This window comes from Apium graveolens, chromosome 8 (assembly GCF_009905375.1).
Source record: "Apium graveolens cultivar Ventura chromosome 8, ASM990537v1, whole genome shotgun sequence".
Lineage (NCBI taxonomy): Eukaryota > Viridiplantae > Streptophyta > Magnoliopsida > Apiales > Apiaceae > Apium > Apium graveolens.
In genome coordinates, this window is record NC_133654.1 from 223,752,906 (window position 1) to 223,779,487 (window position 26,582).

A 26,582-nucleotide genomic window follows, 5' to 3' on the forward strand; every position below is an offset into this window, starting at 1 on the left:
TGTAGCAGCGACATCTGTGTCAATGACCAGACAGATACCTACCCAAGCTACCAAAACCAAAGTTTCAAAATCAAAGACAAAGAAAGCCCTCTCTGGTGTCTCTCAAAAGATGCCAGTTGTAAAATCTACTAAACACAAAGAGGGGAGTGTGAAGGTGGGAAAGACAGGTGAGGGACAGGGTGAAAATCAAAGAAGCCCTAAGGATAAGGATGGTGAGTATAGTATACCCAAACCAAGCCACACCACAGCTTCCCAACAAACTGTGGTTGTTAATAAGGATAAAAGCTCAATTCTAGTTTCATCCTCCCAAAATGATGTAACTATTGAAACAAGCTCTCAACCAGGAGCACAGAACAAAAGGGGTAGGGACACAAGTTCACCATAAACCTACACAAGAAAGAAGAAAACTAAAACCCTAGGGGATGCACAGGGTACACACACAGTGCAAACTGGAGCTAAAGACCCAGTCACTGCACCATCTTAAAGTCAAATTGATGTGGCTCCAACAAATATGGAGTCATATCCAAAATATGTACAATTAAAACACCTCAAACACCAAATTCTCCCACGCACTCTTTGGATGTTGACATGATTCAAACATCACAACCATATTCTCCATCTTTAACTCTGTTGGAGAAGCCAAAAATCCATGCAAGTGAGCATCATCTTCTAGATGATTTGTTGGCTTACTTGCCATTTCTTTTTGAGACTGTTGAGACATCTGTGCCAAAATTTTAATCAATCTGCACAAAGTCCATAATAGTCTCCACTCCAAACTCATTCATTTCTACTCACTCGATGGATATTGTTCATCCGTCGAGTAGTGATTGTATCCCGACGGATGTGCCTAACAACAGTCATCCGTCAGATAGTCCAATTACTAACCCGATGGATATTTCTCATCCGTCGGGTGTCTCTGCACAACTCCAAAGTTCAACTATAGTTACAAGTGTAGATGACTTAGTAATTGTGCAATCACTATTAGGATTGAGGGGAGGGAGTGACTTGAGTGAGAGTCTGGGTTGCTCCTAGGAAAAAGGAGAGAAAAAGAGTGATCCAATGCAGTCCATTTCTTCAGGACTGGAAAAACAAGTGTAGATGACTTAGTAATTGTGCAATCACTATTAGGATTGAGGGGAGGGAGTGACTTGAGTGAGAGTCTGGGTTGCTCCTAGGAAAAAGGAGAGAAAAAGAGTGATCCAATGCAGTCCATTTCTTCAGGACTGGAAAAAGTGAGTGTGAGGAGTCCCACCTTAGATGGTGAAGGTGAGGGTGTGAGGGTGGGGAGCCAAGGTGAGACCTTGATGCAAGAAAAGAGAGATCATGAGAGAAATGCAGGTACAGGAGATATAAGGGTAGGTGTCATTGCAAGTGAGTTAATGAATGTCCAGGATGCTAACAGGGAAGAACTATTTCAGCAAAGTCAAGCTGTTGTAGATTCCACCTCCTTGGATGCTGAGGCATTTACTCACCATGTTCCAGCATACCAACTACTAGTTGGACAGGGCAATGACAATGCAGAAAGGGATGCTAAATTTGGTGTACACCACACAGTCCATGCAAAGAGCTAAGGATGCCATCACAGCTTTGCCTTCAACAGCTGGTGATGTTGATTATGAGACTGGTGGTTCAGAAGAATTCTTTGAAGGTGAGGATGGAGATAGTGAAGAAGAGCCATTGGACATAGGGGAGAAGTAGTCCCTAGTTCCAGATCAGGTATGCCATCTTGGGCATTTTTAAAGCATTGTGATGAACACTATTTCAAGACAACCCTGATTCAACTCATAAATCAGACATATTCTGCCCTTCAAACCACAACAAATGTCGACACCAAGAAGCTCCTTCAAGCACATCTTGCCTCTCTGCAACTACAACAAATCCAAGGTCTTCAATATACTCAAGATGTCAACACTATCAAAGGTGATATTGATCAAATGAAAAGGGACATTTCTGAAAGGTTGGACTCTAAACTTCCAAAAGCTACAATGCTTGACATTAAGAGACAACTCGGGAAGAATTCTGATCTTGCCACAAAAATAGATGCATTGGATACAAGAATGATAGCAATGGAAGCCTCTCTCATAGCAATTCATCTCCACCAAGCATAACAAACAGACTTGCTTCAGAAACTGGTGGCTGCACAGACCTCCTCCTCTACTCAGCTTGATGATAACAAAAAGGGGGAGAAAGAGAGTTCTAGGAGTGAGGGGGAGCAAAAAGTGCTTAACATTTAAGTGAGTAAAGCAATTGTGCCAACAATTGCTTTCACGAAGCCACCGGCTAAAGATAACATTGATCTAATAAATAAAGCAGCAGCCACTTTGAGAGCAGCTGAGAAGAAGCAGTTTAGTACAATCAACTGGGAGAAAATTGATGAGGACATTCAAAAGAAATTTGGTCTAGCAAAGAAGCCAGAAAAATCAGTCATTCATCACTCTCAAGTCAGGCAAGTTTCTGTGAATGATATGAGCATGAACTATCTAGAAAAAGGCCAAACATCCTGCATCAAATCCCCAAAGGCAGAGCTAATTATGAAGCCAAAGGTCAACTACCCAAAGTCTTCACTCAAGAACCCTTTGGACACAGTGTGTGAGACACCAAAGCCTGATGAGAAGAAACTATTGTCAAGATCTATTGCATTCTACAAGGATCCAGCTGATTCAACATTGAAAAGGAGAATTGCCAAGGTTTTCAGAAATGGTAAGAAAATTTGTGTGGTGGCTGGACACCCTCAATTTGTTGAAGCAAAAAGGGAAGAAAAGGCAAGATTGAAGCAAGAAAAGAAGCAAGCTGCTCTAGATACTAAAAAGCTCAAATAAAAGAAGGAGCAAGCTGCTATCTTGGCCAAGTTGCAAGCTGTGAAACCCACACAATAAATTCCTAAACAACCATCTGAAACCACTGGATCTAAGGATCTGAAAATGCAAGAAGAATCACAGCAGAAAAGAAGGTTTAGATACAAACTTCACTCCAAGAGAAAAGTGAACTTTGATGAAGAAGGATTGGAAGACCAGTTTCCCAAAAAGTCTACTTCTACAACAACTCAAACATCCATGCCCTCTGTGGCACATGAAGAATTCAAGATAGATCCTTCCAAGAATTTCTATGGTGAACCTATCATTCCAAAGGATGAGCCAATAGACTAGGATATTCTACCAATTCCTGAACTCAATCTACCTCATTTCATGAAGCCAAAGAAGACAAAGACCAGAGCAGTCAAGAAAGTGAAGCCCTCAACTCTCAGATCCAAATCCCTAAATAAAGCTCAAATCAAGGTCAACAAGGGAGATATCATGTACATCTGTGATATCAAGGAATTCTCTGATCTAAACCTCTATCTAGATGAACTGAAAGAAGTTAGAGGAATTGATGCTTACAGGAACCTACCTGAAAGGTTAGTATTCAAGTACAAGGGAGGAAAAGAGATATCATGGCTACTTCACAGGATTCTTCAAGAGAGCCAATCTGTACTAATAAAAGTTTTCTCATCCTTCAAAGAGAACTTTGGATTCAATGTGACAGCTAGAAGATTAGTTCTAAAGAAGATTGAAGAACTGAGGAGTATTAGAGCCAAAGATGCACTCCCAAAGACTTTAATTATTCCTTATACAGGGAGTAAAGTGCATCTAAGGCCCTACTGGATGATGGAATTCATGGATGATAAGGGAGTTAGAAGATTCTTCAGATTAGAAGACCAGTTGAGCATCTCTAGCAATGAGACTCTTCTGGAAATGCAAGGAATGCTAGATCTCTCATAATCTGATGAACTTGAATTCCACAGACAGCTCCAAAATCAAATAGAAGAAAACAACAGGAGGCTTGGGAAGAAATCCAAACAATCAAGGAAATAGATCAATTTGCTCAGACTAGAGGAGCACCTTGAAAATGATTGTGAGCAAATCTTTGAACACTTTGTCTTGTAATTTTTTCAGTAAATAATGCAGCACTTTTTGGTTTTATCTACTACCTTTTAAATCTGTATTTTTAGGGTGTTTTGTTATCATCAAGTTTCTCTTAATTTATGGCTAAAATTCTAGTAGGCATAAATTGGGGGAGATTGTTGGGAATATGTTGTGAACTTGATGATTACATTAACAAGACACCTTAGTAGATTTAACTTAGTGAAAAATGTAGCACTCGATGAATGATCGGATATAGTCCCGACGGATGACTCAATATAGTCACGACGGATGACTCAATATAGTCCCGACGGATGATGATTTAACATCCATCGAGTGAGTAGCTTATGTAATAATAAGTATTGTAACACATTTCTATGAACAACTTTGTATAGATCCTGTAGTAGCATATGAGTCATGTTGACTATTATTAGATATGCAGAATAGGCTGATTAATTTTAAATATAAGATGTCTTGTAATTCTACATAATTGAAATGAAGTCAAGTGTCAAATAGCTACCCGACGGATGATCAACAAAGCTACCCGACAGATGATCAACAAGGCAGCCCGACGGATGACAAGCATGTACCCGACGGATGATCAATTCAAATATATGTTGACAGTGACAAGACAGTCACATGCGTTGGGTGTTTATAAAAGGAATGTGGGAGCCTGTTTAACAGGAAATGAAGAACAAAGAAGCATTACCATTTCCATGCAAGCTAAGAAGATTTTCAAAAATGCTGGAATAGAGTAGTGAAGCAACGTGGAGTTTGACTTGATAGTTTTGTTTTATTATCCTGTATTATTACCATGTAAACTTGGTGATATATAAACCAAGTGTAGCTAGTAAAACAAATAACTAAGCAAACACTTTTAGAAGAGAAATAAAAAAAGTTATAACTGTTAAGAATTTCTCTGTAGTTTGTTTGTTCACTTGTAAAGCAGCTGTGAGACAATTTGTTCTTCACAGAGTTCTTAAATCGATATATATATATATATATATATATATATATATATATATATATATATATATATATATATATATATATATCTGGTGGATACTTTCAAATCCACCAGAAAGTTTTAAAAACTTGTGTTTTTACTATTTTGTGATTTTGATTCACTTAACTTGTTATTCCGCACCTAGCAAATCAAAACACATATATATATATATACATAGTTTGAGTTAGAACATTTTATAGTTCAAGAAAAAGTTCACTAGAATTACATTCAACCCCCCCTTCTGTAATTCTTGCTGCATTGTTAGGGACTAACACGCCTTCACTTTACTTGGCAGTAACTTAATGGATACACTTTCAACCACATAATTCAAAAGAGTGATTAGCTTGATGAAGGATAAGGACACAATTACAAGGGCTTGGAAGGTTGTGTTGTGTGTATGTGTGAATGAAAGGGATGAAATAAATGCAAAAGCAAGGGATGAAAAGGAAGAAAAAAGATAGAAAGTATGCAGAAGAAATTGCAAGATTTGAACAAAGGTCAAATGAGCTCAAGGCAAAGGGAATGAGTAGAATTTCAAAGGATGGACATTTTCTGAATATCAAGATTGGAAGTTACTCAAGATTCAGAGTTAATTACCTCAATGGATACAAACCAGATGATTGGCTCAAACTGGTAGAAGCCTTGAGAGGGACTCAAATTATTGAAGAACTCAATGTACTTATAAATCTCAAAGATCTCATCAGGAAAGAACCAGGATATGAGGATTTCACCTAATTTTTATTCTATTGAACCAATGTAATTACCAATTGTATAATGTTGAAAATTATCAAATATGTCAATATTTGTACATTTTATTGTCTCATTGCAAATTGGGGTTAGTCTTGTTACCAGACATGAATTTGTGATAAGCAATCTTCTCACAAATTGGGGGAGATTATTGTGCAAGACATGCATGTACTATAACAAGACTAAGTCACATGGACAACCCTAAGATTTAGTTGTATGTTAGTCTAAACCTATATTTTGTATTATATTACTCGAGTCTGTAAAAATGTTAAAGATCAGACTGGAGTATTTTTTGGTAAACAACCTTAAGCTTAAAAATAAACTCTGGAAGAAGATCAACAAGATCATGCCTCAGAGAAAAGGTGAAGAAGTTTAGAGTTGAATAAACCTGTTTTAGGAAAAATGTTCAAGTCAAGATATCTACAGCTCACATATCAAGTCATATAGAGATGTCATTCGAGAACTCCAGAATGACTTATCGAGAAGTCCAAAATGGCTTATAGAGAAGTTCAGAGATATCGACAATTCAAATGAAGATATGAAGATTGGAGATATCGACAAGTCATTTCTGCATATAGAGAACTAAGAGATATCGACAAGGCAAATAGAGATATGAAGATTGGAGATATCGACAAGTCAATTTCTCATTAGAGATCTCGGAGATATCGAAAAGTCGAAATACATATAAAGATCTCAGAGATATCGAAAAGTCATTTCTACATGCAGAGATTCAGCCAAGTTCACCTATAGAGAACTCAGAGATCTCGACAAGTCTAATTCACTTATAGAGATCTCAGAGACCTCGACAAGTCAAAATACTTATAGAGAACTTAGAGATCTCGATAAGCCATTATACTTATCGAGATGTCAGTTCTCTATACAACAAACTCGAGATCTTGATATGAACCTCAAGTACAGAATGCACACAAGTTAAATATTCAAGATTATCAATCAACAAATGATCTAATCATTTAAAAAAGTCTACAAAAGCAACTTGAAGAGTGCAAGATCAAAGGCCAGGATTAATTGACAAAGGAAAGTCACAGACCTACACGATTTGTAAAGATTCACCAAGTCAGAAATGGAAAGCTATAGAGATAACTTAAAGCAGGGTTTAGTGTATCTTATTGCATGTTGTGTAAACCCGTGTTTACCAATCTATAAGTAAACACTGGTCCTTTGTTTTAGTAGTCACAAATAGATCTAGAATTTCTTGTAAATCTATCAAGATAGAAGTTGAGTTCTTTACTTACAAAAGAACTCATAAATTTGTAGCAAGACATACTTAATTTAAATACAAAATTAAGTGAGTTTTGAAAATACTATATTTGTTGTGCATGCTTTGTTAATTCTGTTAAACACAATATCTCTACAAATTAATCTGCTTTGTTCACAATCCAAAATAGTTTGAAAAAGGATAAAATATCCAAAACACATTCACCCCCCTTTGTGTTGTATTCAATATCTAACATGTATCATGTAGCCTTTGTTGTTGTTGAATCTGAAAACACGGAGTCCTGAAGGTGGTTTTTAGAGTTGCTTGGAGATGATCTAAACATAGGAGATGTCTATGGTTTTACCATTATCTCTGATCAATAAAAGGGGCTTGAAATTGCTATGAAATAGTATATGCCTCATGATGAACATAGGTTTTGTACTCGACATTTATACTCAAACTTCAGAAAGAGGTATGTCTGTATACTAGTTGCATCTCTACTAACAACCAATTGTGCATCTAAAATTTTATGTCTGTAATTCTTGTTATGTTTCATTTATTGTTTCCATCTCAACTATTAAGGAGGGCTTTCTGAGCAGCAGCTTGTGCAACACATCCAGTAATTTATCTAAAAGCAATGAAGGAAGTACTGAAACAGTCAAAACCCGCATATGAACATCTTCTGAACCTGGACCCTAAAGTTTGGACAAAAAGCACATTTTGTTACTTCTTTTAAGGCAGACAATGTTGAAAACAACATGTCTGAAAGTTTCAATGCATGGATTATCACTAAACGGTATTTCTTCCTTTATTGCACATTATAATTATCATTGTTTTTGTAAGGAGTTAAATACTTGAATTGTTACTAATTGCAGGTACCTTCCTTTACAAAGCATGCTACAAGACATACATTTTAAATTGATGGCCAAAATTACCAGGAAAAAAGAGGAGATCTTGCAGAATGATTTTATCCTCTGTCCAAGAATCAAGAAAAAACTTGATTGGATTATTACATAGTCAAGAAAATGGGATGCCACATGGGATGGAGCTAAAAAATTTGATGTGAGTAATCTTAAACTAACAATTGTCTACTAACATTAAATATGATCTTGCATAGGTCTTATAATTAAAAAATATGCTCTTTAATGCAATGAAGGTGAGACAATGGACTTCTACAGTCATTGTGGACCTTGTGAACAAAATATGTGATTGTAGAGTCTTTCAGCTGACTGGTATTACTTACCCACATGCATTGTTAGTTATTCACAGTAGTAGACAACAACCTACATCCTTTGTTTATGTGTACTATAAAAGAGAAAAGTATCTCCAGTCACACAGCTACCCTTTAGAAGCACTCAAAGGTGAGGACTTTTGGGAATTTCAATCGAATGAAACACTTCTCCCCCTGATATTCCAAAAAAATTGTGGGGTAGGCCAAAAAAATTGCAAAGGAGGGAGGACTCGAAAGGGGGAAACAGGACAAAGTCAAGTCATGTGACAACAAGTCAAATAGGATTCGATGTTCAAAAGTTTGATGGTAGAAGAGTTATGCATTGTAGTTTATGAGGGGATGCTGGACATATAAAGAATAAATTTCCAAATCTTAAAGGTCCACTAGCTAAAGAAACTAACAATGCTAGGGACAAATTGTTGAGAAGGATGGACAACAATGTGAAACATCAAACAACAAGCCAAAAAGAACATACAAACCTAAAAGAAAAGCTAATGCATTATGGAGGGCTAACAACAGTGGAAGGAGTACCATCAGTGAGAAAACGGAAGCAACTGGAGAAGATATTCTCTATAGAGCTGAACATAGTGATGCAGATGATGAACAAGGGAATAACATCGTCAACCAAGACAGAAGTTGGCTGTTAGAAGAAGACTTCCATTTAGTCTTGAAGAGGACTAATTGACCATAGTCTGCAAGAAAAATAATTATCTTTTGAACTTGTTTTATGGTTGTTTGTAAGGATTTACATATCTATATCTGAACTTATAATTTTTAAAGTAAGCTTCTAATGACTTGAACATGTTCTAATGATTTTGTTTCTTGTAATGAATGATTTAAACGTATCCTTATGAATGGTTTAACCTGGTTTAATGAATGGTTTTAATGTATCTTTGTGAATTTGTTTACGACATAGATAAATGATTACATTTAATAGCTTACATTACAACACAACCAACACTACATTGTTCAACACTTATTAGTGCATTTTCATCATCAATACATCTATCGATATCATTATCATATAACTAAATAATTTGACAATTTTTCCAAGTTTCTTGTTCTCTGCCTCTATTACAAGTTTCTTCTCAATCTCATGGCAAGCTTTTCTTCAACCAAATTTACCTTTTCATCCATAAAAATCCTTCTATTATTCAAATGAACCACAACATCTTTAGTTCTACCAGTAAAATCATGGTCATACCACTCAAAAAAGTTACAACCCTGCAAAAGTTTAAAATGTAAGTGAATGTCTTTCAATTATAAAACATAAAATAAAGATAAATATGTCATACATGTGACTTGTAACATGTCAAAAATCTTCTTCCGAGATTCTTTAAAGACCATGACATGAACATTCTACTTGGTTTGCCACAAAAACAATTTTGAGCTCTGAACGAACCAAAGAACTTGATGAACAGTTGGGATTAGGGCTTCCATACTTGAACATTATTATGTTGTTATGGTAGAAGAATTGTCTGACTTTAACAAATTGGGAAGATTTTCTTAGAAATTAATTATGAACCATAATTAACAAAAACTGGGTATATATTCATGATATATCAACAATAGAGCTGTTAAATTGTTGATTTGACAAACAAGAGCCGTTACCCAATCAGACTTATGCCACATCAGATAGATTTTAACACATCAGCTATTCCCGTTGAAAAATTTAACGTTCACTGATGGAATGTACTTGTAGTTCACTTAGGTGACCAAATTTAGACCGTTTTGAGTTCGGTGACCAACTTCATATATCGCTCCCACTTTATTGACTCACTTAATCATGAACCTAAAATAAAAACATTACATCCGATTTTTGATTTTTTACATTTTTTGCGTATATTATATTACATTTTTTTTTGCAAAATTTGCGTTTCATCATGTCTATATGTTTTTACTAAATTTTAAAAATAACTTTTTTTATATTTGCAGTGTTTATTATCATCATAAATTATTTTTATTAAATTAGTAATGTAACAAAAGGATGTGTAACAATCAATTCAAGGTGTGTAAATATTATCACCCTAAAAAAATCATCATATTTGAGGTACTAAACAAACCCATGTCAATAAATCAAAGATTTACAAGATGTAAAAATGCAATCAAATTCTCACATTAAATATCTTGGTAAAAGAAAAAAAAGCCTCACATAAATCTAATACAAGCGAAGGGTTTTGATAAAAGTTGCTCATTTTTTAAAAAACAGTAACAAAAATACAGAGTTGTTGGAGGAGAGTGATTTATTAATTAAAAAAATAAAATAAAATAAGGTGGAGTAAAAATTACTAACAGAATATTCTCCAAAACTAGTAGTCCTATATGGAATGATCCAGAAAGAAGTGCAAATGTAAAATAATTGTATGTATGTATAGTTTAGATACACACAGATCACAAGCAAACACGACATTTATCATACTCATTTCTGTCCCAACTCAATCTTACAAAAACCTCGCATAATTATTACTTCTAAACACACCCTTTTGCAATTCTTGATTTTTAAAATTTACCCAACTCATTATTTGTCTATTTACCTTCACTTTACCCTTTGATTCTCTCAAATTCTTGAAAATTAACACTACCCATGTGATAATTTGATCAAATTAGGGCAGGTTATAATGGAGGAGAAGAGTGAAGAAGAGACTTCTGTTGAGATGTTGAAGAACACTCCATCAAACATAAGAAGATTAGTTGATGAGATTGAGCAGTGTGAGGGTAGACACAAGTATCTTGCTCAGACTACTAGTCCTTTTGATGGTGGTGATGTTAGATGGTATTTCTGTAAAGTCCCTTTGCCCGAAAATGGTTAGTTTTCGATTTCTTGATCTTTTGTTGAATTGGTTTATATTTTCGTAATTTATGCTTTTTTGTATGCTGATTTAAGTAATGATAGTAATTGGCACATTAGGATGTTAATAGAAATGGTGTACTTGTATAATGAATCTTTAACATTCTTACTCGAAAGCCATTTTGTGGGATTCAATAGTGGATTAATAGGAGCCTATTTATTTATTTTTTGGGGCGGGGGCAATGAACCTTAGAACTTGAATTTCGGGATTACCTAAGTTACAAGCTTCCCTAAAACCTTAAGCTGTTAGGAGGAGGGGTTACTTATAACATGCTTATGTGTTGATGCTGGTATGCCCCTTTCATTTATAATCCATTCGTTGGTTGTTAATAGAGGGTCTTAATTGGATCATGTATCCTTGCAACAATTTTGATGTGGAAGAGCTTTTCATCAGTTCAGCTTGATGATGTTGCTAATTTTGAAGCATCATAAAGTTTAGCCAACAATGCATAGAATTCATTCTGTTGTGTCGTAGAGTTCTATGCCAATAGGTATAAGTGATGTCGAAGCATCATTTCGTGTTTACTTCAAAGCGTTATAGACCATAGTAGCTTATTAGTGCCTTTTTTGTCATGATTTACTCCGGTATATTTTATTTTGGCGTGTAAGCTAGATAGAAGTAGAAATCAGCAACTTCTTCAAACTGTAGGAAATTTGAACTTTGCAGCACTGTATAGTTCTAAATACCAATTTATGCTCTATTGAGGGCAGAAATATAATCTGTGAATGTAAAACTACCATGTACCTGATTGAAATCGATAGATGTATTTCCGCTTCTCTTAAATTGAAGATGAAGATTACTTGTAAGTTTTTTTTTTTTTAAATCTGTTTGGAGGGTATACTACTATTACCTTCCTTGTTCACTGTTAACGCTAATGTACTAAACTAGATGTGCTTTACCTGGTAAACCGCCAATGATAGGCCAGTGATGTAATTACTTGCTCTTTAGCCTAAATCTTTATTTTCTTAGTTTTATTAAGTAGTCAAAAATCAGGATTTTCCTTGCTCACGACAGCGTGATTGCTTGGTTTCATTTAGAGCTGGCTGCCTCAGTCCCACGCGCAGAAATTGTAGAGAGAAGTGAATATTTTCGGTTTGGTATGCGAGATTCTCTTGCTATTGAGTCTGCCTTCCTGCAGGTACTTGCCATTAACATCATTTACATAGTTAATTTCATATTTATCCTGATGCTATGGTGACTTACATTGTATATGTTGTATTCTGCTACATTGTGATTCTAATCGTACGAACTGTCTATATATTAAGTAATGAAATAATAGTTTTATGTCCATTACAGAAAGAGGAGGAGTTGCTATCTGTTTGGTGGAAGGAGTATGCAGATTGTAGTGAAGGTCCAAAAGAGCCAAAAGCTTCCAGTTCCAAGTTAGACGCGCAACTGCGATCATCTGTCTTAGAAAGTGCTGGATCACCCTCTCAGTTCACAGCTGAAGAAGAGAGAGTCGGAGTTCCTGTGAAGGGTGGGCTTTATGAGGTACCCTTCGTCAAATTTATGATTGTCAACCATTTTAAGTAATTGTAGAAACACTAGCACAAGATTTCTGTATACTTCTTTGTGCAACTGTAGATTAAACCATCTTGAATTTGGTTATTGCAGTTATCAAGAACGATAAACATTTGCTTGGCTAAGTTTCGTGCAGAATGTTAATAAAAGTAAAAGTAAAAATGATACAAAACGAAGAATATACAACGAGTATAGGTGCTGCAAGAAGGAAATTTTTTACGACCTAGTGTTGTTTTTATAACTAACTAAAAGGGTACAGCTCAAATCAGCTGGGAATGGGATGATTGACAGTCTGTATGAGAATGTAGAAGTTATGTGGGACTTTTATTTTGCAGAGAATCATAGAACCTGAAGAAAAAAGAAGTGTAAAAATATCATATTACATGTTACAATATTACTCAATATTCAACAACATATGTAGCTTTCCTCTAGTGAGAGGGAGGGACGGGGAATATTATATCAATGATGTCACAACATTATTCATATTAAACTACATTTTCTCTACTATTATTGCACATTTGAACAAATAAAACTTTTCGGTTGTAGGAAGAACGAGACACAGAAATTGTGAATTAGTGGTTAACACCTTCCTGTAATTTTCTCTGAAATGCAACTAAAAGGGTTGGAAGAATCCATATTTTAAACGCGTTACCATACTAATAATTAAGCTATGACACTATTCATTATTTAGCCAATATAACATCCTGAAATTTGTGGTAGTCGGACCTTATAACTTTTCGCCAAGTAGGTGTAAAGATTATGTGTCCAACTTGAATACCTCCCGTCTTGGTAATAACAGTTCGAGGGTTCAAACCCCTGTAGAGACAGCTTACGTGTGTCTTTAAATATATGTAATTGCTCTTTACCCAAAAAAGAAAAAACTAAAACAATTGAAGAAGTTTCTCCTTTAATCCTCTAGTCAAGGCATTGAAGAGTTTGATATTCCTTCTTATCATATAAAGTTATTTGAGTGTAGAAATAATCCCATATTCTTTCCTCAAGATTTTATTTTAACTTATCAAGTTTAGCTGAACGATGGTAATGCAACATCCAGAGGCTTGGCAGAATACATAATTGGTCATTGCTAATGCAGGTAGATTTAGTAAAGAGACATTGCTTTCCTGTCTACTGGAATGGAGAAGATCGACGTGTATTAAGAGGTCAGTGGTTTGCTCTTAATAAGGGTCTTGATTGGCTTCCACTTCGTGAAGATGTTGCCGAACAATTGGAGTTTGCATATCGCGGTCGGGTATGATTCACTGACTATAAGTCTTCCTTTGCAGTCAAAAGGTTTAAAATAGACCACCACACATTTTGTCTGTACTCTGTGATTTGGACTTGCTGGTCCTACTTAAAATATGTACTTGCCGGATTGAAATAACTATAAAATAGAGAAGCAATGGTGCACTTATATTTACTGATACGTAACTGTCTTTCCATCCATTTGGAATCGATAGGTTATTTTTGTAATCTTAAAATTTTGCTCATCCATTTAATTTTCTAGACATTACTTTGCATGATTAATTCTTTTGGCAGTTGAACTCTTTGTTTTTCTTTGTCAAGTTTTGGAAATAAGATACTATTAGATTAATTGTTTCAGGTTTGGCGTCGAAGAACCTTTCAGCAATCGGGACTTTTTGCAGCTCGAGTTGATCTGCAAGGATCTACCTTGGTATGCCGGTTTACGATATAAGAGTAAGCTACTTACCAGATTATTAACATCGAGATGTTAAATTTAATCGTTATGGTCCATGTAGGGACTGCATGCACTTTTCACTGGAGAAGATGAGACGTGGGAGGCGTGGCTAAATTCTGATGCTTCTGGATTTTCTGGTGCCTTCAGTTTGGGGGGAAATGGTGTTAGGCTAAGGCGGGGATATGCTTCATCCCAGTCATTAAAGCCAACCCAGGTATCTTCCTCTGTCTCTCCAGCACTAAACGAGGTTAAGTTTTCTTCAGGGAGAGCTATTACTAGTCTTCTAGAGTTAGTTCATTATTATATTGAAAGGTTTGTGACATCTTCTGCTTGATGTTATGTATGTTTCTTGAGACGAATGAATCGATTTTCAGTTGAGAAAACAAGGAAACACATAAATAAATGAATGAATATGCCAATAAGGCTTCATAATATTTTATAAATTCTTTTTTTCCTGTGTTTAACTGTGTTGTCATTTATCTGATATAGGTTAACCACGTATAGGTCTTTCTATACGTCTTTTTAATTATTTTAATGGTCCATTCAGTTCTTTGTCAGAGTAGGATTACATGTGAAGTTCCTCTATGTTTACTCATAATCTCATCGAATCATGTCCTTTCTGTTTTGGTTTTTGGAAGATATATAATTGTACTGGGACTTCCGATTTATATTCAGACTGTGGATATCTCATATTTGTTATGTGTTTGATTGATCATTTTTGTACATGTGCAACTTTACTTAATGTAGCTAATAATTTACTTTATAATATCTAACGAATGTGCATGGCAATTGGCAACTAAACATTAATTGACTCTTTTTAAATCAGCCGGACACTTCATTTTTAATAATTAATTTTGTTGTTTCAGGACGAATTAAGGCAACAGAAGGAAGAGGAAATGGATGATTACTGTTCTGAGGTATTGTTGTCATTATATTGTAAGCATATATACCACATGATGTATGTACATGATGTATAGAAAGTGACACATATAGTACCACTTTGATCGTTTTGGTACGTGTGAGGTCTTTTACCCTACGAGTAAAGTTTTGGTGTTAATATAGGCCAATAGCACCTAACAACATTCCCCGTGACACATATGGTACCACTTTGATCGTTTTGTATTGGATTTTGTTTCAAATCCTTCCATGCATTGATTTCATTTACAGTGAAAAGGAAAACACAATTCTATTTATGCTTTTAACATCTGGCATGAAATTAAGTTGGGCAACTTTTTAAAAAAACGTGGTTTCTGATAAAATTTATGACTACTGTTGTAGGTTCCAGTTCAACATTTGGTCTTTATGGTCCATGGAATTGGTCAAAGGTTGGAGAAATCTAACTTAGTAGATGATGTTGCCACATTTCGTCAAATTACAGCAAACCTAGCTGAGAGGCACTTAACTCGATACCAACGCGGCACCCAACGTGTTCTGTTCATTCCATGCCAGGTAGACACATATCATTTTATCATTAATAATATTAATTAATTATATTTTGATTTTACTTGGTATCCCTATGGAACACATTAAGTGTACAGTGTACTTCATTGCATCCCTGTATGTCTTCCTTCTCAATTGTCCAATGTATTATATTTTAGTGTTAGAACTGGAATGAGGTTCAATTGGATATTATTTGTGGAAACATTGGTGTGACGCATATATACATGTGCCTGCCTCACTATTCTTATTAGACTTCCTATTATTGCCACTCTCGCTTTTCTATTTATTCTTAAATTTTTATATTTAGATTTATAATTCACAAGTATGAGTTTATGTCTCTGATCACCAGTGGAGGAGGAATTTGAAGCTCAGTGGTGAATCTGCTGTTGAAAAAATCACTTTAGATGGTCTACGGGGGCTGCGCGTGATGTTGAGTGCAACTGCTCATGATATACTGTACTACATGAGCCCAATCTATTGCCAGGCTATCATTGACTCGGTATCTTGTCTATGCATCTTTCGTGTTTTCTCAACTGTTGAGGTTCTACTTTTGTCATAGTCCACAATTATAATAGTGGTAGCTCTTTTTGCATGCACTGACAGTCAAACATTTACTTAATATGAAGCTACAATCACCTTTGGTTCATCACGGGATAGTTATTGATTAAGACTGACGAGTACAGATTAACTGTCCAGATTACCTTATTGTTAAACTTGATCTTGACTTACAGTGGTGCGCAACTATAGCAATGATTTTTTATGTTACATATTTTTTAATATCTCGCCGTCTATGGTGAAATTTTAACAATCTCAAAATTTTAGCTCTACGAAAGAAAAATGGTGTGGTTTAATATATAATATGGTTGAGATGAAGTTTAAATTATCAACCCTGGGGTATGAGCCCTTGTTTCTTTCTATTTTCAACAGTACAAGGAAGTGAAACATGATTAGATGTTCAGCCTGAGTCATTCAGAGATGCATCTATATATCAGTAGAGCTGCATCTACATTTGTGAATAGAAATAATCACGTCCTAGGGCATGAACAGATACGGTCTCTTCTCTGTTTAATTATTTCTTTATTGTTTTGTCATTTTTGCAATTTTTTGTCTTCTCCTTGGTACCTACTACTTGTATGTTCAAAGTAAATGTACATTATTTGATATTAAGTGTGAATGGAGGGCTTTAAGCATGCACTGTCAAGCTTCCAAATGCCATTTAGTTCAGTTTCAAGAAAATATTTATCAGAACTACTTTGAAAATGATTATGTTGGCTCTATCTTCAGGTCTCAAACCAATTAAACCGTTTATATTCAAAGTTCCTTAAGAGAAATCCGGGCTATGATGGAAAGGTGTGTCCTGCCCTCTTCTGTTCATACAATATCACGTATCTTTCCCTGATGTACTTTTAATTTTTTAAGTTATGCTTAAATTATTTAAGCATAACTGATATTTATGTTCATACAATATCAATTATTTAAGTTGAATATTACCCAACTGATATTACATTTGCAGGTTTCATTATATGGTCATTCCCTTGGAAGTGTCCTTTCTTACGATATTCTTTGTCATCAAGAAAATTTATCTTCCCCATTCCATGTAAATTTAGCAACTAATGCTAATGTCGGAAAGCAATTGTTCGAGAGTGGCTCTACCTCCAATTTGGAGAAAGACAATCTCGCGAAAAATGAGAGCAAGGGTATAGAGAATCCCGAAGTATCGCCTGTCCAAGATCTTCATGATGCTTCCCCTGCTATACTTCCGGTATCATCAGCTGATGAAGTTTCACCAGTACCTGTGCGGTCTAAACAACCAAATGAAGACGCAACATCGGCTGATGAGCATTCACCTGTACCTTTGGGAACCAAACAACCCAATAATGGCTCACCATCAGCTGATGCACATTCACCTGTACCTGTGGGGTCTAGACAACCAAATGATGACTTATTGTCAGATGAGAGTCCGACTAATTTTGTCCCTGCTACACACGAGGTATCATTAGCTGACGAACGTTCACTTGAACATAGGGAGTCCATACAACCAAATGATGACTCACCGTCAGATAAAGGTTATGCTGATGCTGATTCTGTCCCTACTATACATCAAGTAATAACATCTGATGAAAATTTACCTGTACAAGTGGGGTCTAAACAAAATGACGACTCACCATCACTTGAAGTTATTACTCCACCTCTTCCTGATCAAAGTAGCATCCTATCAGATGAAAGTGATGAATCGGTTGAACCCGAATCAAATGAACTTGAAAGCACGAGTAGTAATTTAGCAAAAGAAAAAGACAGGAGTAGTGAAAATTTAGCTGACTGGTTAAATGAAAGCACTGATGTGTCTGGGAGCAATGAAGTAAAGTCAATTGATGCACTGATGGAAGAGGTTATGATATTTGCATTGTTCTGTGCTCTACCTACCTGCTCTTAATTTATGTAAAGTATACAGATTGATTTCTACAAGATTCGATGAAAAAAATAAGAAAAAATAAAATGGTATTATAATTGCCAAGATCAGGCATGCTTTTCTCTGTATTTGTCATCTAACTAAACCTTTACTGATTCAGATTAAAGCCCTGCGGGATAGAATTAGGGAATTGGAATTTCACGCTGGGTCTAAAGGTACGAATCTCAGTACTAGATAAATGAGGTTTTTTTTCTTTAAATCAATTTTCGTATTAAATTTTGTCTTTTGGGTGTTGTAATGTGTCTGTCATAGGTACTTGGTTCTGTAACTTTTCATACCATTGTAGTGATTTTGTTTTGTAATATTTTATCAGGAACTGAGAAGGAAACATATTCTACCAAACCAATTTCTGAGATGCCTCCACCTGGGAAAAATAATTCCGTGAAGAGTTATACACCTTACATAAACTACACAAAGTTGAAATTTAAGGTAACATGATTCTATAATATAAAGCGTTCTTGGGTGTTGCGCCACTGGAAATATGTGATTGGGATCATTTGCGTATGCTTGGTTTATACAGTGTCTGCATCTCGTTCTGAATAGTCTGCAACACTGTATCTGTACTCGGATATGTATCTTGTGGTTCATCACTCCATGTGGAGCAACAAGAACCACCTTAAGTAATTTGCGTGTGGCACAAATCAAGTTTCTAGTTTAAAATATTTCGTTGTGCAACTGCATACTCCATCATTTCGGTCTTATAATATTGCAAAGTATAGTGTTTTGCTTATCAAATGTCTTGCGTCATCTAGATGTGTTGGCGCATTGCAGATAATATATCTACATCCAACTTTATGTAGTCATTGTTCGTGGGAGTTTGCTCACTTTGGTTTTAAGGGCCAAAGGCTACTTTATTCCATGCATCTTTTTATCACTGTATATGTGTTGTTAGATCTGTTAAGTACGTTATGTGTTATGCAGAAAGTATGTGCTGTATACAAAGTTTATGCTTGATCTGCTCATTTATTGTAAACAGTTCTCTTTAACTATCCTTAATTATCATAAAGCTTCCTGTATATGATTGTATCAGTGATATTTTTGTTAAATACTATTAAGTGTGTAATTCTACCTTGGAGGCAAGGGCTCATTTTTAAGAAGTCGATATCGAAGTAGTGAAAACATGAGAGATACTTATAATTCCCAGTCACATAACCTGTGCAGTTTTAATTTCCCAGCTCAAGAGCACAGATATATGGAAATGATTATGTTATTGTACCATTTGCATGTTATGTTATTCTACCATTTGCATGTTATTGTACCTTATTACTACTTGCATGTCAGATACATTCCTTATTTCTACTTGTATGTGAGATGCATGTTTATTTTTATGAAATGCTCTTACATACTTTTTTCCCCTTACTGAGCCGCAAAGAATGATGGCACATAAGTTATTCTGCACCTGGCTTGTATCTTCCGATGTGGCTTCTTACATATCCTCTGAAAGTATTTACCTATCACCTTACTTGTTTTTCAGGTCGACACATTTTATGCAGTTGGATCTCCTCTTGGTGTATTTCTCGCCCTCCGTAATGTTCGTTTGGGAATAGGTAGCAAACTAGCAGTATTATTATTATTATTATTATTATTATTATTATTATTATTTTCTTTTTCTGAGTATAGCTTATAGCTAACAAGTAGTATCCATTCTTAAATAAATTTTAGTGTGAGCGAGAATCCAACCCATAACCTGGGACGGCAGGGAATAAGCCCTTACCACTGGACTATCCCATCACGCTCAGCATTACTTTTTTTTAATATACATAGTAGATATGTTTTTCTTAGTGCTTTTGCAATGGGCTTGTGAGTATTTCTGAGAATAATGAACTGTTTTCTTTGTTCAATTAGCATATGAGTACATCATGGTATGTTTCATTAAGATGCGTAACTCAAAAAGTCTATTTTCTGAAACCAAGACTACGTCATTTTTTAGACTTTAATTCTGGATTTATTTATTTTTATTGATGTGGTCGTCAAACATTTATATTGTATCGAGATGTATGACATGAAACTCCAAGTATTTTCAAATTGAATCCCATTGTATGGATTTTCTTGGTCTTTTATAAGCTACACAACAGATTATATGAGTAAATCATGCAGAGGTAGCTGGACTTTATTATCTAAAATAGCATTTTGGTGGCTTGATTTCAAATTTACAATTTGATGGCCAAATGTTGCTTTTATCTTTCAGAAAGTGACTAATAGCCAGCTTTCTTAAAAATAAAACCAAAGTCTAGGCACCAGTTTTTGCAATTAGCAACCTCTTTGGAAGACAAAAGTATTGGATGGCGACCAAATTGCCATTCTGAAAATTTGGCCATTAAAAATGCTTCATTAGGTAAAGTTCAGCCACCACTTTGCAGTTTACTCTAGCATGAGTTCATAATAGGGCCTGGCTAATATTAGAACTATGCACCTAATGGAACTGGAAAACCAAATGTTCTAACTTTTACTAGGTTGCTATATCCTATTCAGCACCATGTGTTCAAGTGCAGATCTTTTTTATAGTTCATTAGGACTGCAAAGTTTTCATTCAACGAAACAAACTTAGTCTCTGCAATGCTGATTCCAGAAAAATGCAGTCAGCATATAAATGTGAGGCGCCCGCCATGTACTAAGAGACACAATTAGGAGACCACTGCACAAAATGTAAAAAGACATTTCTCAAGGATTCTGAAAGCTGTTTACAATCTTTATCAAATCCTCTAAAACCAATGGACGAAGTGCAGACCATTTTGTTCTCACGGTTTTCCGGTTCTCATTTGAACCCGACCCATATATTTAATATACTATATACTATTTTCTTATTAGAAGTATACACGGGGATCTGTTTTATGCAATTTTACACTTTTTGTATACCTTCAAATTTGTTTTGTACATGGTATTTCCTATCTCAAGCACATCACATTGGATTAGTCTTGTTTGCCTTTACTATTGCCACATCTTAGGCAGTTATATACCCCTTTAATTTTTTTTCTTTTTGTTCAGGCAAAGGGCAAGAGTATTGGGACGAGGAAAATATAAGAGAGGAAATGCCAGCTTGTCGACAAATGCTCAACATCTTTCATCCTTTTGATCCAGTAGCATATAGGTTCTCTCCTAGTCTCCATTGGTGTTAATTTTATACTTCTCTTTTCGTATATATATGCATCATGCATGAATATGACGATATTGAAGTTTCAGTAGAGCTGTCTGATATCATGTCTCTTCCTATGTCCCAAAAGTGTTATTTTAAATGAAAATTGCGTACGTTCATATGTTTGATTAATGTACTCTGAAATATTCATGTGACTGATGATACCGGTATGTGATCAAGCCATCACATATTTGACTTGTATCCCGATCAACCCAATCCAATTTAGTCAACATTTATTATGATTGATTAAGGTTGCATTATATTCCTTTGGCTTTCGGCGTAGTAATTTCTCCATGTCACAATTTGGACTTAAAACTCGAAACTAAATTTTGGCTTTTCTTGAGGCTAATGGAAGCTTGTTTCTTTGAGGTTGCTTATGATGGATCATGCAAAGGAGAGAGGAGCAGGGACAATACAAGTGTAGGCCCTTAATTATCTTTAATGCACTAGTACTATTTCAAAGCTAATCCATGTGATGCAAGAGCACAAGCCTCACCCTATTTATGCGTCTTGCCCAATATTTAGTGCCTTGCACTTCATCATGTGTCTATGCTTACCAAGGCTTTACATCAGTTCTGTTGCTATTGGCATGTCAAACTTTGTTATTCATATGTACTCGACTATTGGAATTGAATAAATAGATAATAAGATTCTAATAACATCTGTATGGATCTAGTTTTATATTTTATTTACCTTGCCCTCCTTAAAACTTACCTTAAACTGTTTTTCCTTGAGCAATCTGTAGAATACGCTTTTGAGGTATGTGGCTATAGTTTTTCATTTGGATTCCATTATAGTACATAAATTACATATTTATGTAAAAATCTCTCGTGGGACTTGGCCTCTTAAGATAAAATTTAACTTTACAATTGCCCTGTTAGGCTGGTGGCAGTGCTGCTTGTAAATTTTCCACACTAGATATTGCACCTTGTCCCTGTGTACACCTTACCCTTGATTGCGCGCCCACACACACACACGTTGTAAATCAGTGAATCTAGTTTCAGGACCACCTTGATTGTGGTTTTGTTATACTTTTGTATGTATAAGTTGGTTAACGTTCTGACTACTAGACAGACCGCGCTCTGTTTCGCATCCTGGGCCATGACCCCGTGTAACATTTTGTATCAATGATAATAAGAGGAGTTGATACTCTGTAGAAACAATGGTTCTGCAGTTATTTTATTCACCCATGTCATTTATTCTAAGTTACCAACTCTTCAATTTTGCCCTCATACCCGTGCCGTCGAACATAACATGGGTGTGAGTATGGGATCTGAGTCGGATCCTTCGTATAGAAACTGGACACTCTGACCTCACTAAATCTAGTTCAAAATGATTTACAAGGCCTTACAGCAACTTAATTCTGGACAGGAAATCTGTTTGATATATGCTATAAATATGACATAAACGATTATGTATGTGTTTTCTTCATTTGGTAGAGGACACTAATTTACAATGTGAATTATAAAAAGTAGGTACGATTTCACTTATGTGAAGGCTATATGCCGAATCCCCGCACCCGTGTCCAATTTCGAATCCATATCCACGAATCCTATTTTTTTAAAAAGAAAGAGTCTGATACTTGGATCCACGCCTGTGTACGACGCCCGTACCCGAGTCCCGGTAACTTAGCATTTATTTGATGCTTTGCTGTAAGAAAAATCTGTATTAGAAAACGAGGCTGATACTCCATTCAAAAACAATTAAAATGATAAAGCTTAAATTCTCAAAAAATATTTTTTCACATGCAGCTGATGTAATTTTTTCCTGCAGAATAGAACCACTTGTCTGTAAAGAATATATTAACAGACGACCTGTCATCATCCCGTACCACAGAGGTGGGAAGAGGTTGCATATAGGATTCCGGGTAAGGTCTTGTACATTTATAAGTGTGCCTGAGCTTCTACCCATCGTGACCTCATTATACTGCTTACAGGAATTTGCTGAAAAGGTATCTACACGTTCTCAAGAAGTATTTGATCGTATAGGATCGATAAAGGTGGGTATTGCTCTAAACCATTAATATTATTTAGTGTCCTTTGATCTTTGGTTGTTTGAGTGCTACTATATATAATTTCCTGCTGGATTAAATACTCAGTAAAGGGGTTATGTATTTACTTGGCTCTTATACAGTGGGACCGATTTGTATATTATGAGAAATTTCTTCATTGCATGTCCTGCTATATATTTTAATTTATGTTATCCTCTTCGTCAAATAACATGAATATAACTGATTCACCAAATATTACGTGACCAACAATGTGAATTTCTGCCAGCTTATATGACAGAAGATCCTTTTGGTCAACTGTATAATGACTTGGACCGACATCCGAAGTTCAATTTTACAATTCTAATACTCTTCTACTTTTGAACATTTAAATGTAAAAGCTCAATGTTATTCTTTCAACACACTTTTTCCTTGGCCACGTCATCCACCTTATTCATTTTTCAAGTATTACCCACACATGTTAAGTTCTACCATTATACATAATTTTGACTGATTTGTTATGTCTTAATTATGTTTGATTTCAATATATGAGTTCTGACTATATGTTTTCTGAATAGGTAAAAGTGGTCACGCTATGTCAATCGAGAAACGATGATAGCAACGATGGTAAAAAGGATGCCTAAACACTTAATTGTCAGTTTGAATTAATACCATTTGATCTATGGTGGTCTTTAAATATAAGAGATAGGTGCATTAAACTTTTAGTAATTGTGTTTATTTTTCAGAAGAATCAGAAGTTACTGAAGAAGAGAGGTCTTATGGTTCATTCATGTTGGAGAGATTAACAGGGAGTGAACAGGGTCGAGTTGATCATGTGCTTCAAGTAAGTTTTATTATCTATGAATTTCTACCACTGATAATTCTATAGTTTTAACTTATAGTCGTACCCAGTACCCACAATCTTATGGTAAAACTTGACTCGGTGACTTCGGCATGAACAAAGGCATTTTGCAATTATTATCAGATAGATACCGTGGAGAGTGGAGACAGCAGTAGCCTGTGAAGTGTCACAGTACTAGACCAATGTTAACAAGACAACCTTGCTTAATAAGATTAATGTACAGAGCTCTTCTGCTTACTATCCCAAAGTTCCTCTCATTTTCTATACTTGTCCCATTGTATTCAACACTTTCTTGCTCTCTTTCCTCTCTAAATCTCTCCACTAGACAAAGCATATTAATTTTTAGGTGTGTGGGATTTAGATCCCATAATATAATTTGATTCTATCTGTACTATCTTGCAATTTTCGCTGTTTTAAGTTTAACATTCATCTTGGTGTGTTCGTGCAGGACAAGACATTTCAGCATGCATATATATTAGCAGTTGGAGCACATACGTAAGTATCAGCCAACTGATTTCGGCAACAAAAACATGACTCCAAATGGGGATGTGAATGTTGTTTATTTGCTGAGGAAACAATGATATACTTCATGATATGTTTAGAGCTAATAGATGAATGATTTGAGGTCCACATGCTAAAATAGGAAAATTTCTTTATCTATCAACACATCTAGAACATCCACGATAGGATTGCATCATGTAGTTTTATAAGATAATTTTTTTATTGAATTTAGTGAAATTACTACACTGGACACAACCCCTTTAAAAGGAAAAGAAAATCACAGTTGATCTAATACTAAACCCAATTCTCTTGATTTTATTGTATACCAATGTGGCCTCGTGTTATTCGAAGGTGTAAGCCACTGTATTGCACATTATTTTTTATTATTTAATTTAATTTATGCATGAGGAATACAGTGTTGCTATTTGTACAACAATAATTCAGAATCTGCAAGATCAATTTTTTTTCTTTTTCAAGATAATGTTGAAAATGAATGACTAAAGGGCTCGAGTTTAGCAGTGTCTCCCGGGAGGTTTTTATGGTTATTTGAATTTATTAATGCTCGAGGAATACAGTCTAGCTATATCTATACAGCTATAGGTTAGAATTTGGCCGATCGATTCATTTGTTTTCAAGATTAAGGTGAATATGAATGACCAAAGGTCTTTTGGTCCGCGGTGTATCCCTCAATCTCTTCATGGGAGGTAGAGGGTTCAAGTTTCTATTTTATTTAAGCAAGCATGGTATGTCATGTGAACATGGATTATTGCTCTTTAGAAAGTATACAACAGTGACACATTTTATTCTTTCTATGCTATGTTTTGTGTGTGGTTATCCAATATTAGCATGCTGATGTGCTATCAATGTTATCAAATAATTAAATTCAATTTCTAAATTTGGCCTTTAACTTGTTATAATTTAATCCTATGACAATTTTCCTGAAGTTGTTTGTTTACCTTCCACAGGAATTATTGGAGAGATTATGATACTGCCCTTTTCATGTTAAAGCACTTATACCGTGATATACCAGAAGAGCCAACTGTAGAATCTGACGAAGGAAACAGCTCAAAACATAGAAGCGCTTCAGAATGCTGGTATGACCAGAGAGAACTTGTTGACGAAGAACTTCCTCTAACATTTGCTGATAAAGTCTTCGTGAAAGACTTCTGCAGAAAAGCCAAAAAGGTTATTAAGAGGTGAATGCAACAGAGGTTCTGTAAAAGGCTTGCAGCAGGTGCTAGTAAGAACTCAAAATTTGCAAATTAGTCCAGTTTAGTATTCTAAATTATTTTATGTTCACTTCCAGCTGACAGGTTCCTTGAATGAACTAAGATGGTAGCACTGGAATCTAGACCTTTGACTATCCTCATTGAGTTTTCAACTCTTCACATAAGAAAATTTGGAGTATCCAAGGAAAGCTTTACTTGGGTAATATAGATGGGCTGTGAATATGTAGTTTGTGTAGATGCAAGGTCTGAATTCGGGAATTTGAAGAAGAGCAAAAGGCCTGCATATATTTCTGTATTTCACCTTGTGCAGCTGTAGTTTTATGGTTATTCTAACCCCTTGTGTACATGTTTTGTAGGAGAGAATGACAAAAATAGGAAAAACTAATTATTGCATAGACCATAGATAAGTGCTTTTTTTGCTATATTGTCCAAAGTTAGTACTGGTACTTCCGAGTTATATCTGAATTTTTAAATGGGATGGATAACAACTTTAATGCTCAAGTAATAATTTAGTCTTGCCTCGTCTGATCAAGTTCAGTCTAATATTAATTTAGGAATTCTCTCTAATATTATTCTCTCTATAGTGTATAAATACAGGCAATCTTTCTTCAGAAATGACTGTGAAAATATAGATTTTTGTAATACAGGAAAAGGTTCTTTTTAAAGGGAAAAAAGTAGATATTCTACTAGTGTTCTTACAGACTAAAATGGGTAAATCATTGACATCTAAATTATTGAAGTCACTTTGCTTTTGTTTTCTTTACCCTAGTTTTTGTGAGGTTAGATTGAGCTAAT

General features: G+C 35.2%; 1 protein-coding gene across 8 annotated transcripts; it reads left to right on the forward strand.

Moving 5' to 3' along the window:
* Nucleotides 1–10,444: 10,444 nt before the first annotated feature.
* Nucleotides 10,445–26,305, forward strand: LOC141677922 (phospholipase SGR2). 8 transcript variants are annotated; one of them, XM_074484048.1, is made up of 23 exons: nt 10,449–10,904; nt 11,986–12,086; nt 12,245–12,439; nt 13,563–13,718; nt 14,070–14,141; nt 14,227–14,379; nt 15,032–15,082; nt 15,444–15,614; nt 15,955–16,104; nt 16,890–16,955; nt 17,119–17,994; nt 18,176–18,230; nt 18,389–18,504; nt 19,550–19,622; nt 21,061–21,163; nt 21,578–21,628; nt 22,982–23,075; nt 23,145–23,207; nt 23,774–23,822; nt 23,942–24,039; nt 24,506–24,552; nt 25,524–25,754; nt 25,865–26,305. In XM_074484048.1, the coding sequence occupies exons 1-23, from the start codon at nt 10,718–10,720 to the stop codon at nt 25,866–25,868; spliced, it is 3,162 nt and encodes a 1,053-aa protein (XP_074340149.1). In that variant the 5' UTR covers nt 10,449–10,717; the 3' UTR covers nt 25,869–26,305. The 8 variants fall into 8 exon arrangements, 4 of the variants coding, with proteins under 4 accessions (XP_074340149.1, XP_074340148.1, XP_074340150.1 ...); XM_074484047.1 differs by having other exon boundaries at nt 10,451–10,904; nt 25,524–25,792; XM_074484050.1 differs by having other exon boundaries at nt 10,767–10,904; nt 11,963–12,086; nt 25,524–25,792.
* Nucleotides 26,306–26,582: the final 277 nt, after the last annotated feature.